The sequence below is a fragment of the Carassius gibelio genome, chromosome B19 (assembly GCF_023724105.1).
Source record: "Carassius gibelio isolate Cgi1373 ecotype wild population from Czech Republic chromosome B19, carGib1.2-hapl.c, whole genome shotgun sequence".
In the NCBI taxonomy this organism is placed as follows: domain Eukaryota; kingdom Metazoa; phylum Chordata; class Actinopteri; order Cypriniformes; family Cyprinidae; genus Carassius; species Carassius gibelio.
Genome location: NC_068414.1, coordinates 20,987,977 through 21,006,432, shown reverse-complemented (window position 1 = coordinate 21,006,432; position 18,456 = coordinate 20,987,977). Strand labels below are relative to the sequence as shown.

At 36.0% G+C, this 18,456-nt stretch overlaps 1 protein-coding gene across 8 annotated transcripts in view; it reads left to right on the top strand.

The window, feature by feature from the left end:
• The window catches only part of LOC127979353 (collagen alpha-1(XVI) chain), a 64,539-nt gene extending 46,815 nt beyond the window's left edge, over positions 1 to 17,724 (top strand). For all 8 annotated transcript variants that reach the window (XM_052584733.1, XM_052584729.1, XM_052584728.1 and 5 more), the window contains 25 exons: positions 886 to 963; positions 2,729 to 2,773; positions 3,463 to 3,507; positions 5,168 to 5,221; positions 5,305 to 5,358; positions 5,468 to 5,521; positions 6,013 to 6,057; positions 6,436 to 6,489; positions 6,800 to 6,835; positions 7,034 to 7,096; positions 7,369 to 7,440; positions 7,561 to 7,614; positions 7,783 to 7,827; positions 8,040 to 8,084; positions 8,513 to 8,566; positions 9,100 to 9,153; positions 9,714 to 9,764; positions 9,852 to 9,941; positions 10,043 to 10,078; positions 10,579 to 10,623; positions 13,962 to 14,159; positions 14,514 to 14,577; positions 15,375 to 15,551; positions 15,644 to 15,721; positions 15,805 to 17,724. In XM_052584733.1, the coding sequence (XP_052440693.1) occupies positions 886 to 963; positions 2,729 to 2,773; positions 3,463 to 3,507; positions 5,168 to 5,221; positions 5,305 to 5,358; positions 5,468 to 5,521; positions 6,013 to 6,057; positions 6,436 to 6,489; positions 6,800 to 6,835; positions 7,034 to 7,096; positions 7,369 to 7,440; positions 7,561 to 7,614; positions 7,783 to 7,827; positions 8,040 to 8,084; positions 8,513 to 8,566; positions 9,100 to 9,153; positions 9,714 to 9,764; positions 9,852 to 9,941; positions 10,043 to 10,078; positions 10,579 to 10,623; positions 13,962 to 14,159; positions 14,514 to 14,577; positions 15,375 to 15,551; positions 15,644 to 15,721; positions 15,805 to 16,001 (1,788 nt within the window). In that variant the 3' untranslated portion in view covers positions 16,002 to 17,724. The remainder of the gene's footprint in view (positions 1 to 885; positions 964 to 2,728; positions 2,774 to 3,462; positions 3,508 to 5,167; positions 5,222 to 5,304; positions 5,359 to 5,467; positions 5,522 to 6,012; positions 6,058 to 6,435; positions 6,490 to 6,799; positions 6,836 to 7,033; positions 7,097 to 7,368; positions 7,441 to 7,560; positions 7,615 to 7,782; positions 7,828 to 8,039; positions 8,085 to 8,512; positions 8,567 to 9,099; positions 9,154 to 9,713; positions 9,765 to 9,851; positions 9,942 to 10,042; positions 10,079 to 10,578; positions 10,624 to 13,961; positions 14,160 to 14,513; positions 14,578 to 15,374; positions 15,552 to 15,643; positions 15,722 to 15,804) is intronic.
• Positions 17,725 to 18,456: the final 732 nt, after the last annotated feature.

The following is an 18,456-nucleotide window of genomic DNA, read 5'->3' as shown; positions in this document are numbered from 1 at the left end:
ATCTGGCACAAAAATAATCTTTGAATGATCTTAATTATGATGACCAGGTTCAAAATACCAATACATTTCAATTTGATCAATTAAAATTAATTTTAAATTAATACTAATACTGTAAAGTTAACATTTGGTGAAATGTTGCAGCTTGAATTAAACGATTAAAAACACTGTATAAATGAGTCTAAAACAATGAACAACATCATTTAACTAAATATTTTACTTAAAAAAAAAAAAAAAATGATTCAGGGCATTATACAAAGGTTTTTAATATTTATATTTGATTTATATGTATTTAACTAAAAAAAAAAATTTCATACTAAGTATACTTCAAATTCATTAACATTTATTTACAAATCACTTAAACATACTAATATACAATTACAATTAAACTTTATTTGGAGTATTTCTTTATTGCACAATGCACATTTCTTAATATCATGCCTAATATTACTATTAATAAGCATTGTACAAGCTCTGTATAATATCAGTCTTCAGTCTGTATATGCAAGATTATATGCAAATGTACCTGAAGTATGCTTGCAATATTTCCAGTTTAGTAAAATCAAATATACTGGACTTCAGCACTACTTCTGCACAATTTAAGTGCATCAAGAACAAAATTAGTTGTTTCAATTCAGCTGCCTTTATGTATGCCAGTTTAGTATACTAAAAGTACAATTGCAGGGTATTTTAAATAAGCACATAAATATGTAAATATATTCATATTACGCTTACCACAAAATAAATGCATTTCAAATACATTTTTGTAAATATTTTACATGAGGGGAGCTACTGTCATGGTATAGAAAATGCTATTATTTGTGTTTCTCTTCGAATTGTCTAAGCATTTCCTGATTGCCACCCTTCATGTCTTCTCAATTCTTTTAGACGGGTAACGGTGGGCAGTGCGTTGGTGCACAAGGGATTCCTGGATTCCCAGGGAACCCAGGGGTCAAAGGAGAGCCGGTGAGAGACCTTGCTGAGTTTCATTATTACCAGTGCCTGTTCGAGAGGATACAAGAGCTCTGCTGCATCCTAACTGTTGCAAAGCTAACAACACAATACTATAATGATATTATAAGCCAATATATATATAGCACACTCAAATTCTATTATTCTGCCCCCAGTTCTATCCCAGATTTATGTTATCGGAGGCTTAGGAATAATCTGAAAAGGTGGTGGACACATTTATAAAACCTTATCTTCTCGGCTCATGAATATTAATTAGGTGATGTAATGTTTGTCCAGTTTTCCTAACTGATTTGCTGGAAGACAAGTATGTGGGCGCTAGGCATAGTAGGATTACTTCATGTTCATTCAGTCCACTGCTGATGCAACCAGTTGGCAGAGACTTCAGCCTGGTCTTCGTCATCGTCGTCAGCCACTATTTATTTCAGAACAGAATCAAAACAAACATTTTTATTCAACATAGAACCTGCACCACATACAGCTACAGTGTGGCCATCTGAAGTGGCATGTAGGTATATTTACACAGACTCTTTAAAGTTGGTGTGAATGCATTTACACTGCACTTCGAATAGCATAAATAACGCTATGAGATGAATGGGTTTTACATGGGCATAGAAATGAATATTGAAGTAACTGATTTGTTCATGAATGGGTCACTGATTGATTTGTTCACCCCACTCCTTCAATACCATGGATTTATTCAGTAATGAAACAACTGGGTTTTTCACTCAGTAATCACAGCTGTTCTTTTGTGGCTTTAAATCTGTTTAGGCTGGCAAAATTTATCAAAAACAAACTATGTCAGCTGTTCATTGTACTGCTATAAGTAAACTGTAACACATTTTTTTCATAGTTAATCGCATCAAATTAACAAATGTACATTCTTAATTGATTAAGATTAATTTATTTATTTATTTATTTATTTTTTTAATGAAAGTCACTGGCTCTGAACCGCTCTGAACTTGTCTGTTTACTCACTGGCTCTGAATAAACAGACAACCCATGGGTCACAGGAGGGGTGATCTATTTACTATATAACTGAACCGTGCTCTGGCCCACCTCTTCCAGCCGAGCCAGGGACGGCTAAATGAACCATGCCCGAGTGCAACACGGAGCAATCACACTAGTCGAACGAACCAGGCTTTGGGGGTCAAACGCACTCGGAAACAGTTAAGATTGTCTAGTGTGAGCACACCCTTATTCTCCTGCATCCCGCACATCCACGAGTCTCTACCCACCTGCACTCACCCATCATGTGTTGTCCCGCGGTGTACTCTGCTGCGATGGGACAGGAAGATGCCTGTTATAATGTTATGATCGAGGCTCTGGACTCTGAGCATAACTTGTTTTTCTATAACAAACTATAAAATCTTTCTATAAAAAGGTTAACACCCAGGCAATGGCAAATTACTTGTTTTATATTTAATTTGATTGCATTAATGTTTTAAGTTGTACAAGAAGAGATTTACAAGAAATATTTTAACTGCTACTATGAAAAAGAAATACTTCTGTAAAAAAAGCACCTTATTTGTTTAAAGTGTTTGAAAACCAAATGTTATTGCACTGTTGCTCATATAGCAGTACTTTTAAATGGAAAATTATTAACTGCAGAAAACCATGCAATTAATCGTGATTCAAATCACTGATGTGCATGTGTGCGTGTGTGTGTGTATATACACACACACACACACACACACACACACAGTATATAGTTATAATGCTGTATGCTATATAACATTATCCTTGTCTCTGTTCATTGTAGGGTCCTAGAGGTGAACGAGGACCTCCTGGTCTTCCTGGAACCCCGGTAAGTTTCTACTTTGCCTGTTATGCCTCAGATTGTCTTCTAAAAGGTCATTTCTGGCAGGATTGCCTTTTTAGCCCTCTTTTCTTATAAACTGAGACTGGGTGACAGTAACCCCAGATGGCTTTCAGAGTACAGTCTGTATCATATAGAGACAAACCGATACTGAGCACTTGTTTCAGAAGTACAGCAAGCAGTGAACTGTTCTGCATGCCTTCATCTAGTCACTAACATTTAACCCCACAATGCAGTGTTAGTTTGCACGAACCAGTTTCTTTTAGGTTCAGTGTTTTCAGTAAGAATGGACCAATAAGGGAGGACAGTGGTATTTCTTACTCTTTGCTGTGAGGTTAGAGAGGCCCCTACTGTTTTGGCTCAGAATTGCACAATGGTTTCCAACAAGCGCCTAACCTAATTTCAACAAGGAAATGAGAGTTAACACTTTTTGCCTGGCAGGGGAAGATTTTTATCTAAATTTTTTGAAAGAAATTAAACCTTTTTGTTTTGTCACACTTTATTAGTACCAAGTATTCAAAACCAAGTAAAACATGTTGCATGACTATGAACAAAATAAAGAGGATGTTTGAGATGCATGTGTGACAAGATTGCTTTTGTTTGTTTGGTTCTTGTTTTTGTCCATTATAGATGAATAGATTTCTAACTGTTGCTCTCTTATTATCATTCTTTTACAGGGCAATATTGGTTTCCCTGGTCCTCAAGGGCCTCCTGGACTATCTGTAAGTCAAAGCATGCCAACTCACGATCAGCTCAGACAAACAATGTAGATGTTTAATTACCTCAGAAAACCAGCCCATCTTCTCTCGTGCGCCCGATGAATGTCATAACAGAGAAATAAAGCTGTGGTGCTTGTTCAATTATCTCTCCATAGCCATTGTGTCTGTGCTGCTGACAGGTTCTTTTGCAACGCCTTGAACGGCATGTTTTAGCAGAGGTTTGGGCTTACTGATGAATTGAGTCTGAGCAAGAATTGATTTCTATTTTATTGTTGTCCAGCTTTATGCTTTGTGAGCTCTATCTGACTTTCTTTAATTTGCTTCAATCGAGTCTGTTTGAAACAACAAACTCAGCAGCATAGATTTTGTGCAGTTTTTTTTATTTTCCTATTAGCACGGAAAAACTGAAAATAAAGATTTACAGTAAGCCAGTGTTTTCCAAGCTGAAATTTTCTGTGGAATTGATCCACTAATAGAATGATATATAACCGAACCGCTGTGGAGACTGTGCCGTCAGCAAGATTCAGGAAACCAACAGAAGGACATTTGCAAAAGAGACAGCCAGTGGAGGGATACTTTTTTTCTTTTTTCCTTTTTATTTAAAGATGAAGCCAAATACTCCCTCTTCTATTTCCATTTAATGTGCAGAGGCAACTGTAAGTGAGTTATTATTAAGTTCCTGAAGAGTCTAAACACTGACTCTGTGACAATTACACAACTTTGTTTGTTGGAGTGGTCTGGCTAAACCTGTGCTGCAAGTTTAGAACAGACTGCGTTCATTAATGATACTTAAATTAAATTAAAGTTAAACCAGTGAGATCAAATCCCCCTGCTAGACATTGCAATGCACTTGATGATTTAACACCCATGAAGCAGATCTGAGACTTCAAAACTGCTGCCGGCAACTCTTAAATTAATTTGTATTTTTTTGTGCAGTTGTATTTTTCTTAAGGGAAAGACTTTATGATGTTGAAATCCATTTGTCCTTGACCATGCTGAAAAATCCTCAAAAAGTAAAATAAAATAAATAAAGAATGTTTTAAAATGTACTTATTTTTTTTCTTTCTGTCGATTTTAACGAATGTCAATGCATTTAGAAAAAGTCAAATATTATTAGTATGAGAACAGTCTGTCTGGGAATATTATTTTGTTACTGTTGCGATCTCTGTTAACTGCTTAAAGAGCAATGTCCTTCATTTAGGGAAATGTATCGAATCGATTAAGTAAAATCTGTAAACCGTTAAATGTTGTATCTACTCAGAATGCATTTACTGAGGGATTATCCGATATGAGATTCAGCTTAGGTCCATTCTCTTTTTCATTATGCATGCAGTAGCTAATAGGCATGTTTTGTTCCATGACTATAAACGTAAAAACAATAGAAACAATAATTCTGCATCATCTCTCTGTTCCTGGAATACAGATGGCAGGAAAGAAGGATTCATTAATTCATTCCCTTACTTTCAGCCCTCGCTTAGAAAATAAATGCCAGGCTTTGGCAGGTGTATTAACTATTTTTTTTGCTGTTAATATCACAATGATGTGAAATGGAGGGCTGTAAAAACAAGTTTTCTCCAGAACAGATATAGCTATAAAATAGATATAAAATGCTTTCATTTGCATTTTTGCTGCCTGTGTCGCTAATGTCTTTTTTTAAACATAGGGTCAACAAGGTCAAAGAGGGACAGATGGACTTCCAGGACAGAAAGGTGAACAGGTGAGTAATTCAAGAATATATACTAAAAAGGAGTCCATGACAGTTTGCTAAATTATTGAGGTACGTTTATTATTTTCACAAAGGGTCCACCAGGAAATCCTGGCTATCCTGGGACCAATGGACCACCTGGACTTCCAGTAAGTGGTGTTAAACACCTTGTCCAACTGACCAGATGCTGAAAAAGCATATATTTACGTTTTGTGAATGTTTGATTGTCGGGTTAAAATCATTATGCTGTTTTTCCAGGGCCTTAAAGGAGAGCGTGGTAGTCCGGGAACCTCAGGGCAGAAAGGAGATTCGGTAAGAATGTCCTCTTTAAACAGTCTTAAACTTCTAGTATCCAGATCGTCCAATATTAATGGGATCTGGCTATTTTATGTCAACACTTTGTCGACACTTGTCTTTAATAATTGTACTTGATCAAAATACAGTAAAAACAGTGATTTTATGAAAGAATACAACAGAAAATATTTTAAAACAGAAAACAAGGAGCTGCATTTATTTAGAATATAAGATTTTGTAACAAAATAAAAGTGTAATTTTGATCAATTTAAAGTGTCTTTGCTGAAGGCAAGTATTCTTAAAAAAAAAAAAAAAAAAAAAAAAACACGTACTGACCCCAAACTATCGAAAGATATACTTTTTGCACAAAAATACACACTTTCCAAACCACCTCAACCTTTTATTTTGCCTCTCCTTTAGGGGTTCAAGCCACACAGCAGCATTCACACAGGAAATCTTGTAATGACCTGGTAAACAGTTTTTGAAACTTTGCAATTTTTTATTTATAGGGTCCACCGGGATCTCCAGGTTATCAAGGACCAGTGGGCCCTGCAGTGAGTAAACATCCAGTCTTAATGCCTTTATTTTTTTCTGCTTCACGTATATAGACTCTATATATTACCTGAAGTCATGACCCTCGACTGCACTTCACTATTTTGTCTTTTATCACTGGGTTTTTCAAAACAAACCCTTATGTTCATCTTGGATGGCTGGCTGATAATCATGCACGGTATATATGTTATAAGCCAGATTCCTTTTTGTATTCTTTTTGTGAGTAATAGCTCTCAGATCAAACAAACAAGCTTCAAACGTTTTATAGATTCATTGTGAAAACCTTTTTTTTTTTTTGTTCTTTCCTTTGATTGTATTTCTTACGAAGATTCAACATTGTTCTAAAAACAGTTTTTGGTGTATGTTTGCTTGACTTGCAGGGTCCTAAAGGGGAAGCTGGAACAGCGGGACCCGTGGGACCAAAGGGAGATCAGGTATGAAAGCATGTTACTGATAAATTGACAATTATTGTTCTCTAATGTTTCTATATATGTCATATCTCTTGATATCACATTCTTGTGATACCTTATTCGTTGATATCACACTAGTTTAAACAAGATGTTCTGTTTGTGTCTTAGAAGTGTGCTAAAAATATACCCGTTTTTTTTTTTTTTTTCTGGAAAATAAATATTTATAAAATTGTGTATTTACTCAGTAAATTCCCAGGTGGAACATCTTCATTTTGTTCTTGTGATTGCAATATGCAGTGCGCATAACAACAGTTCTTGCATCTTTTGTTTACAGGGCTTCCAAGGATCTCAAGGATTCCCAGGACAACCGGTGGGTCTTCAGTCATTATCAGTCATCTTTCTGTCATAACTTCCCCTTCCTAATTCCAGCAATAAAACATCACATTATAGAAGTGAAATGGATTCCAAAATGCAATTAATTATGACTTTAATTCTGAAATAAGCCTCATTTCTCTGAATACGCTAATGGAACAAGCCTGATGTCTTACTGTTGCCTTCATGTCTCCAGGGTCCTCCAGGTTTCCCAGGAAAAGCGGGTTCTCCGGGCCCTCCAGGGCCACAAGCTGAGAAGGCAAGTGACAGTACTATAATGCCTGAGCATGCATTGATAAATGAAATTATACAACATAGTGACATTCCTCGCTTATGCTGGAAATACATCCTTACATGAGCAATGACATTTGATAAATGACTCATCATTTGCATTCATATGCTTTATCACTTATGGTCACTTTCACAAACAAGCGCTCTGACATACCATGCTGTAGTCATTAAATTGCTTGACTTGTGGATTTTAGATTCTTCTCTATCATGCACTCACCCTTACTTTATCTACTCCCTTAGGGTGGTGCTGGAGTTCAGGGCCCACAGGGACCTACAGGTCCCCCAGGATCTCCCGGGTCCCCAGGCATGCCTGTGAGTCTCAGAATCCTCTGGATAGACACCTTTTATAGCAGACATTCAGCCTCTAGTGTCCGTACACAATTAAAACTTTCACAAAGTAATCATATTGTTTTGTATTTTGTCTGTTTAAAGGGGCCTCCTGGGATGGAAGGACTTGATGGCAAAGATGGAAAACCAGGTTTAAGGGTCAGAGAAGATAAAAAATACTTTATATACACACACACACACACACACACACACAGTATATAATGTATAATGTGTATAATATATACTTATAATATATCATTCTTATGTTTCTATCTAATTTTCTGTTTTTACTTTTTCTAACTGTGTTTTATTCTTGCAATTAAACAGGGTGAACCAGGAGTGCCTGGCCCTGCTGGATCCAGGGGAATGCCGGTATTAACCGAGCCATATTTTATTTCTTCGTTTTCACTTTCCAAGTTCTTTGTAGATTTTATCAGTGACACATGAATACCAAAATCAACAGTTGGAACAAAGACTGTTACAAAGAACAAAGTCTACTTTAACTAGGCATCTCCAAGGAGGAGCTTGACTTGACTTTTCTCTGATTGGAAAAGGCTTTTTTGAATAACTGTTTCTCATTCCAGGGTTTCAAGGGCATCAAAGGACACACGGGTCTCCCAGGAATGAAAGTACGAGGCTTTTCTTTGGGTTTCATAGCCTTGTCATTATTTCTATTTGAAATGTGTAGTGCATAAATGAATAAAAAATGACTATGTCCATTGATCCTGTCTTTAAAGCTGATGCCTGTGATGTTTTTGATGTTCAAATGCTTTCTCTTAATGAGCAAAGACAACTACAAAAGTAACTGCATTTGCACATTGTTCTGTGCATGTGTTTGAATTACTCTACATGCAAACTCTGAGCTCAGTCTGTGGTGTAAGTTTGGAACAAGACCATTGCTATCCCAAACAATGGGAAAACTTTTTGGAAACAATCATTATTTTTCCAAATCCATTTGGCACTACCAGCAAAGTAGAAATTGCACACAACAGTCTGTATTTTTACATATCTCTTTATCTTTTAATCTACATCACCCACTCTTCATTGTTATCTGTAGGGAGATAGAGGACCTCAGGGACCTGCTGGAGCAGCAGGAAGGCCTGGTCTAGAGGTAAGCTGTCTTCTGTTAGATATGTTTCCACTGAACCTTTAAATGTGCTATAGATTTCCTTACAAAGGCTCTATAGATTTCAGATAATGAAAGAGTGCTTTGAAAATAGCTTTCTGCACCCTTAGACCATTACCATACTTCGTAAGCAAGAAGGATGAAAATGCTTGGCCAATATATCACTAAAGATTGATCCCATTGTACAAACCTAATATGTGTTGTCATGTTACTGTGGCAGTAACAAACCTCAGTACTCATAAGTGAGATAGAGTTGGCTCTTTTGGGTGCCAAGCCAATGCAATCTACCATCCACAGAGTTGAGATGAAGAGACATACTTATAATATCTAATGCATTCAGGAATATTCTCTTTAAACGGTTGCTCCATTAGTTAGAAGACAGTTAACACTTATGTCTATAATATAATATAACATGGTTTCCTTTATGGCAATGTTGAGAACTTACAGTATTCACATTGTGCTTTAAATTGCAATCTGCAACGTCTTGATAAGTAAAAACTTTTTTACTCACATCGAAGGGAGATCCTGGTCCTTCTGGACCACAAGGACCACCTGGAGCTCCAGGACATATGGTGAGTATTTAAAATATATTGTAATCTACTCTTTTTTTTTACATTACCACTCAACAGTTTGGGGTTGGTATAGGATTTTTTTATTTATATATTTGACAGAAGTTCAAAGAATTTGACAAAGAGAACAGCAATATTGTGAAACAGTTTTACAATTTAAAATATCCATATTCTAATTGAATTTGTCTATGTATTTAGAATTTCCAGCGGTCATTATTCCAGTATTGAGTGTCACATGATCCTTCAGAAATCATTCAATTATGCTTATTTGGTGTGTTGAAAAAAAAAAATTTTACAAAACAGTTGTTATTTTAGGACTCTTTGATGAGTAGAAAAAGCAAAAATTTCTAAAATAATTTATTTGAGATATAAATATTTTGTAACATTTTAAATGCCTTTGTCTTTTAATCTGTTTAATGCATCCTTGCTCAATAAAAGTATTAATTTTTTGATAAGAAATTTTACTGACCTCAAATTTTTAAATGATAGTGTACAAATAAACCACTTGAGAATATGATAAATGAACACTTATTAACACACTTAACTAAACTGGAAATTTCTAGGGTGCTGCTGGATCTTCAGGACCACCAGGACCAATTGGGCCACCTGGAGTGGTGAGCAAAAGTCTTCTAAAACAAATAATTTCTCAGTGATGTTTTTAACTGTTGGATTCTTTACTGTATCTTCTTGTTCTTAACCAGGGCATTAAGGGAGAAAAAGGTGAGGCAGGAGAGAGAGGACAGTCTGGGTTACCTGGCCCACCAGGGCTCCCAGGACATCCAGGGCTGATGGTTAGTACCTAAAGTTGGTTTATTTTTATAAGTAAATATTTATAGTGTCTAATTAAATTATTCTTTTAAACCTTTTTCTGTCCTTGTCTTATTTTCTGTAGGGTGAACCAGGAAGTGACGGAGCAGCAGGTAAAGATGTAAGTATCTCCTTTGATTTGCTCCTGTATACAATGTTTATGCACAATATGCAACTTCAAAATCTGTCGGATTAAACCTTAATTCCAAAGAGTCTCAAAAAAGATTAAATTCAAATAAATTAATTTTATATGCACTTTATTATTATTATTATTATTCATATTACTTTTACATGCACAGATAAAAAATGTATAATTTGGCTCACATCATTTTCTTTATTTTCTTTATTTATTTATGTTCAATTAGGTGTTCACACAACACAGACTTCTGAATAACAAAGATAACTCCCAGCTGTCATATTTGGAATTCTTGAAACGGGAATTTTGTCTTAATTGGATTATTAAAATCCAGTTAAACCAATTATATTGAAACATTCATAATCAAAATAAGACCAAATTTTGGTTGATATAGCAATGTGTTTTCATATAGACCCGTTGATTATTACTGCAAAACTTCTACTATTTGTCCCAGTTTTCACTCCTGTAATTATTTGTAACTGCAGGGAGCCCCAGGCCTGCCAGGAGAATCTGGTCCATCGGGACAGAAGGTGAGATGCATTGTTCTCACATCTCTGTTATAATGTCTTTGCATCATTGAACGCTGACATCTTTTCACATGCATTTGGATACATCTTATTCAGGCATAAGAGTGAGTTTTCCCCTCCCATCGAAGTGTGCTCAACACATCCTGTTAGTTTTTGCTTACATTTGTTCAATGAAGTTGTCAGGTGGGTCCATCTGCAATCACAAGAGCTTGTTATCTAACCTCACTTTGCCTTCACTCTTTTATTTTTTCTTCCCTCATCTGCCACAGTAGCCTGTTTGAACACCACTCTCAGCTTACATAGTGACACCATTATGCTCCATAATAAAGCCATAGAAGAGCCTCTATCTGTCATAGACAGGGCAGCATTGTCAGACACTGAAGTTTAGGAGTGAATGAGATAAGAGCTGTGCTTTTCCCCCGACCCATTAGCAGAAGCCCTTTAATGTGTAAACAGATGACTTGCTCTATATAGACTGCTACAAGTGCAACATTAGTGTTGGGTATGCTACTTGAAACTGTTAAGTATTAAAAATATCCTACTTTACAATCCGAGAGCAAAAAGTTGCTAGCTACATTGAAGATATTTGGGGGCAGTTTTTTTTTTTATGTAACTTTTAGCATTAATTAGCATTCTAACCAATAAAATTACGCAACACTGTAATTTATATAAGTAAACTAAAAGCATAACAATACACTGCAATGACTAAATATATATCCACAAAAAAAGTAGATATGAAGTGCAAAGAGAAAGAAGCCTTTTTTTTTTTTTCTTTTTTTTTTTTAAGGCCATTTTCTAAATAAGGAATGAATTTTAGTTAAAAAAAATCTATTATTATTATTTCTTGAATTAAATATAATAATAATTTGATATTAGATGGAACAAATGAATGTTAGAAATGCTAACTTTGCAAGTAAATAAAATATCTTTATAGCTGTACGTACTAAAGTTGCGAAAACTGAAATAAATAAATAAATATATATATATATATATATATATATATATATATATATATATATATATTTCATTTCATTGTATAAAAAAGATACAATTAAGTAATAAAAAACAAAACTACTAAAACTTAAATAAAACTATAAAATATAATAATAGCATAGTAATAATTCTAAAATATCACTGCTCAGCTATGTTGAATTCAATAGTGCGATTTGGTAAATGAAAAAAAATATATATATTTAATATCCAGAAGTGCTTCTGAAGATTTATTTATGCATTTTTCTTTTCAGGCCATATCATAAATTCAGAAGAAAAAAAAACCATTAAACTGGGGCTAACAACAGTAAAATAAGTTTACTATTGTATTATTACTAGGGATGCACCGAAATGAAAATTCTTGGCCGAAACCGAAATCCGAAAAAGAGAAAACCAAGGCCGAAAACCGAAACCGAAACACCGAAAGAAATTATGCCAATTATTAGTACCATTGCATTTATTGCTATGACCGTGTACTAACTTTACTAAAATTAAGACATTGCAATTGCATAAATTAATATTAAAGTTTCAAAGATAATTACAATTACATAACTTATTTTAAAAAAAAAAACATAAAAATACATAATTACAAATGATGCAAATATTTATTAAGCACATTGCAACAATGCACAGTATAAAATAAAATTCAAACTAAAAATGTATCCCACTCATGTGTATATTTAATAATAATGTACAGGCCTACTGGCCTGCAGAAAGGTTTTAAAATGAACAGTTCTCTCATAAAAACAAAGTGCATTTAGGTGAAGTGCATTTGAAATTTTTCTATGTAGGACTAGAAAGTGCATTACTTCTCCAGTTGGCAAGACTGTTATCACTTCTGGGGATGGGGACTTCAGACAGATAACCATCTAGCTATTGAGCAGTTGAGCTTGTCATCTGCCTGACATTTGAGAAATATTTGAGAGAGTGTATTTAAATAGGGACAGGGCATAAATAAACATTTTTTATCAAATTAAAGCAGAAATCTAGCAGAAAATCTAGCATAAATATGGCTACAATCTGATATTATGTATGTATATATGTTTGTGTGTGTGTATAAGAACAAAATAGCCAACGTATTATTATTATTTGAGGCACTTTCTTGCAGACTTCCACTGAACATATCAGACAGCGATGGTGCATGCCACTCATCTGGTGCAGAGACGCGTCTTTTCTGCGCTCTGATCTGTCTGTCTCCTGCACTTGGCGCTTCTCCGTCTCCACACGAGTTCTCCGCATCCAGCGCGGCCTGGATCATTTCTCGTGCGCGCTGCCTTATTTCCGCATCCAAGTAATGGTCTTTATAACGCGGATCAAGCACATTCGCGATGAAGTGCAGAGGATCCGAAAAGATCTCAGTGAGACGTGTGCTAACAGACTCTATAAGACTGTACTTTTCTTTGTTTTTACTTCGTGGTCCGTCTTAATCTCTTTGTTAGGAGACGCTTTAGTGCTGCGAATAAAGGAATACGAAGAGAGAGAATGTTCTCACTGGTGTTAAGTGAATGTCGCGGGGAGCTCGTGGTCTTTGCTATGCAGGTGCACGTGCAGGTCGCGGTTTCTGTTTGCGTCATCACAACATTTCGGCCGTGTTGTTTCGGTGATAAAAGTCTATCGGCCGAAAACCGAAAAGGCCATTTTCGGCCGAAAATTTTCGGTGGCCGAAATTTCGGTGCATCCCTAATTATTACTATTATATCTGTACGATTGTATGCATACTGTAAGCTGAAGTTAGTTTACATGGTTAATATGGACCTATTTAAGGAAACAATGGAATTTTTTCATTAAATCTGAATAAAAGTGAAGGTGCATTGGAACAGAACCTTAAAATGCATTGTAAGATACGTTGTACATAAAGAACCATGCATATACAATACATTGTATTGTCACATCGACCCCCCCCCCCCCCCCCCCCAGAGTTTTCAAAGCAAAGACAAGCTACAATACAAGCCATTAAAGCTACCCCTCAGCCGTCTGCAGTCTACCCTGACTGGACAGCATTGATTAATCAATAGATAATTTACAAGAATAGTTATAAAAACATACTGCACGTAATCAGCAGAGGACTTTTCAGGAAGTAGAAAATCACATCTGAATGCAAACAAGAATGAAACTATAAGCCAAAACATTAGCATTCACTGTATTCATACATGTCACCCATAGCATTAAAGAAGTAGATGGCATGGACCGTGAAGATTTTATTTTGTGTACTGTATACTGTAGTGCTGAGCATGCATTTCTATATAAAGCCTATTATGCGGTGCTATTACAGGGATCATTGAGTAGCCCATGGTCATTGTCCTAGAATCACCTGTGTAGTAAATCACAGCTGTTCTTTTGATCCTATCCAGGGCGAAGCAGGAGTTGCAGGGCAAAGGGGACCCCCGGGAGAGCGCGGACGTCCGGGCCCACCAGGAGGAGGCTTTGGTTTTGGCTCCAAAGGACCAGAAGGGATCATAGGACCAGTCGGACCTCGTGGCGAGAGGGGAAGCCCTGGTTCACCTGGACCAGCTGGTGCCAGCGGACCACCAGGAATCCCAGGGAATGATGTGAGGCTATTTCACTGATGATACACACTACACAGCCTGGTTAAGAGAGTTTATTAACTGACAGAAACAGTTAATGGCAACTATAGCATCATGTAGAACTGTATCTACTTTAAGAATCAATGTTTGTTTGTTTTTTTATGTTCCTTATCCACCATATCTTTAACATGAGCCTTTAATAAATAAATTAGGATGATGGAAAATATATCTTGTTTTGTAGAACAGTATATATATATATATATATATATATATATATATATATATATATATATATATATATATATATATATATATATATATATATATATATATATACATATGATTATTTAAACTTCACATTGTATGTATTTTTTCCAGGCTGTTGTAAACTATGATGACTTAAAATCCTTCATCAGGCAGCAGGTCATAAAGATCTTTGACGGTGAGAGAACTTTTTTAACCAGACCTATCTGGAAGCACTAAAACTTAATTTCTAAATGGTTTATTCCACAGAAAAAGTGTTTTAAGATGATTTAAAGGGATAGTTCACCCAAAAATGAAAATTTTATGTTTACATGCTTACCCCCAGGGCATCCAAGATGTCCTATTATTAGCTATTAAAAGCTATTGACATGTAAACGCATATGTCAACCCGATCACTTTATTCAGCGTTCATGTAAACATTATGTTTCGGATTCATCAATCAGAATGAATTAAATCTGATGGAAGCAATACTTGTCCATGTAAACGCATCTAATGGTTCAGTTGAGAGCCTTATAAGTCTGCGATCTGCCATAAAGCAAGAAGAAGAAGAAGACGCCTCTTGCACAGACCGATTATTTTGTGACTTTACACATCAATGTATTGTCACAAGCCACAGGGTTTAATTTGGTTTTGTTTGTGTATGGATTTTATTTTTTTTATTTATTTTTTTTATTGTATGTTTTAGCCATAAGCTGTATACATTATAAGAGTGATAGGCTGCAATGGTTAAAAATCTTGGTTTGTGTTCTACTGAAGAAACAAAGTCACCTACATCTTGGATGCAATGGGGTAAGCAGATAAACATCAAATTTTCAGTTTTGGGAGAACTACCCCTTTAATTTCTTCTTCAGCCCACCACAAAACTTCACATCAGTCTTTAAGGCCATTTATTATCTTTTAAAGCAATAATCAGAGTTAAATACAAGTTAAAATACACGTTAAAATCAGTTGTAAAAGAAAAAGATTTTCCTGCAGAGCGTATGGGCTACTACATGTCCCGAATGCAGATGCCTGTGGAGATGGTTGCATCCCCTGGTCGACCAGGACCCCCAGGGAAAGATGGTAATCCAGGTATGCCAGGTCCCGCAGGTATACCGGGCCGGCCCGGGCAGATTGGCCGCGAAGGAAGACAAGGACCCATGGGTCCACCCGGTAAGAGGAACTAATGTCATAATGTTTCCTACAGCAGTCTGATGTTCCATTTGCCCAGTCTTCCACATGGATGCTTTCATATGTGTCCCCAGGTGCCCCTGGTGTAAAGGGAGAGAAAGGAGATAAGGGTGTAGGAGAGATGGGAGACAGTGGCCCTCCGGGTGCTCCAGGTCTGACTCCAATTTTAAAGTGGAAGTCATTTTGTCAACTTTGTGGTATTTATTCTATTATCATTTCCTTCTGTTTCTCTCAGGTGTTCCTGGTCCTCCTGGTTACGGTAAGATGGGACCACCAGGTCCTTCTGGTCAGCAGGGCATCCCCGGTGTTCCTGGACCTCCAGGCCCATCTGGAGTGAAGGGCAAGGATGGCCGTTGTCACCCATCTGACTGTATGAGTATGCCTGTGGAGTACAATCCCAAGGGCCCAGCTCCCAAAGGTCCCATGTACTAGAAAGTGGTCTAAGAGAAATTAAAGATGGAGGAAGGTACCCATTGATTGACATTCTCACAGTTACCTACCTGTACCTGCTAAGGCTTCTGAGAAGATCCATGGAGAACCAAAGGATTAATGTCATTTCCTTTCCGCTTGATGCAATGCCGAAACACTGGTTCACCATCAATGGGGACATTTATAAGTTATCATCTGCTGATGAACCAGTAAAGAATGGCTAAGCATTAACTTACACCACTAAAACTTGGTGCAACATCCCGAACTTGAATGCCTTAACCCATGCCCATAATTCCACTTGCATCATTTTTGAGTTTGTGTTTTACATCCAGATCCCTGGACATTCAAGTTGTTGATGGTCATTATTGTTGCCCAGATTTATTCAGCAATCAACATTTTTGATTTCTGCTGCAGCCCCTATAAAATATTTTGGTTTCCATCCGATACTTCACACCAGTCTTCAAGGTTCTTTATTAAATATTAAAGCAATATTCTGAATTAAATACAAGTTAAAATTATCCATGGCATGCTGTTGATTCATGCAGGAATTATTTTGACTCATACCTCAGTTTCTGAAAAAAAAAATATATATATATATATATTTTTTTTTTTTTTTTAAATAAGGTATGAACCAAAAAGATTTCCTACAGAAAATGCCTACAGGCTTGTGTTGAATCTGGAATGTTTCTTTAATAATATCTTTGTGAGGGGGTTGTTTTGGCAGCTGCTAATTTTGCTATTTAACTGCTTTAGCAAAGACAATGTGGCATAAATATCCATCTGTTTCCAGTGAATAATTCCTTCCACAGTGTGAGCCGTTTAATATTAAATAGTTTAGGTTATCATTAGGCATAGACACAGTTACCTAATTAACTATTTTAATTATTCGAAATGAACATCCCCAAGGGCTTGTGTTGTACATATTCATATTTATGTAATGACTTTTTGTACTTAAAAAAAAAACAATTGATATCAGCATGGCAGCCCTTTTTATGGTCGTCTCAGATATTTTGGAATAATTGTATAAGCTCTAAACAAATTGATGTTTTGTAAAGGTAGGTTTTATATGCAATTTTGGGTTAGAAAGCAATTTTGTGATGTATCATGGGACGGAAAGAGATTTTATTTTTATAGGAACATTTCAGTGACACCTATCTCTCGATGAGTTCTGTGATGACATCTCCTCCTCCACCACTCTGGACTCTTAAACTTGAATTTCCATTGATATACTGTACCACTTGCAGCTGAACCATCATGTGCTTCTAGAACACTCTAATCTCAAATAGGCTTTGCTAGTTGTCCTAAACATCGCTCAGTCATCTATAACAGAAACAGCATCTCACTGATTCTCTGCTGCATCAGCCAGTCTGATGCTTTTTCACTCTGCACTTTATCCTCTCGTTGTTGCTCCCTTGGTCTGTGTGTGTGTTTGTGAGTGAGAGTGAAGACAGTGAGAAAGACTCTATATCTGCATTGGGAGGATAGCTGAAAAGTTTCTTAGCAGAGCCATTCACATTTCTCAAATTATGCAGCTTTCATGAAGTGAACGTTACGAGCATGTCAATTACAGATCGGCCTTTCAACCTCTTTTTATCCAAGCTTTAAAAAAAAAAATCTCCCCCATCATCATGCATCTCATCATAGCGCTATTTGTAAGTAAAGTCATTTGTGTGCAAATTTTTCTTTGAAGAAACTTAAGAGAAGCAATAAAAGTTTTGAAAGCAGAGTTCTCCATGGACATGTTCATTTGTCAGTCCCTAAACAACATATCTATGTATCTATCTTCAGTTTGTAATAATAGGAACAGTTTTGTATTCACAAAGGATGACTGAAATGTCTTGAAATACTTAGTATTGAGCCCAGGGGTACAGAGTTTCCAGTAAATTGTCAGCACTTTGTGAATAACAGCATATATGATGGTGGGGATGGTGGTTTGGAAATATAAATAAGATTGCTTATACTGCAAAGGGGCGAAAATGTTGTAACCTATAGTGATCAGAATATGAATCAGCAGTATAATGTGAGAAACATGAGCTGTGTCCCAAATGGTGTACTTATGGTTTTCTACCATCTGATGCAGTTTTCAAACTTGGGTCTAGGCAACCAAATAATATTTTATACTTACTTAGCTTTTACATTTTAGGATGGGGTCCCTCACATGAGGATGATCCTAATTCATAATCCTAAAATTGAAAAACCCCTGGTCTAGTGTGTTGATTTTATACTCAACTTAAGGTATTTTTTTCATCCAGCATCGCAATGCGATAGACCTTCCCATTCCTCATCTCAGTTCATCAGTTAAATAATAACTAAATTATTCAAGTATCTGAACTTTTTTGTAACTTATTTCAAAAAGTGAAATATATATTTATATATCCTAGAATCAATATATATAAAGTAATACATTTTAAAAGTTTTTTTTTTTTTTTTTTTTTTTTTTGATGATGATGATTAGAGC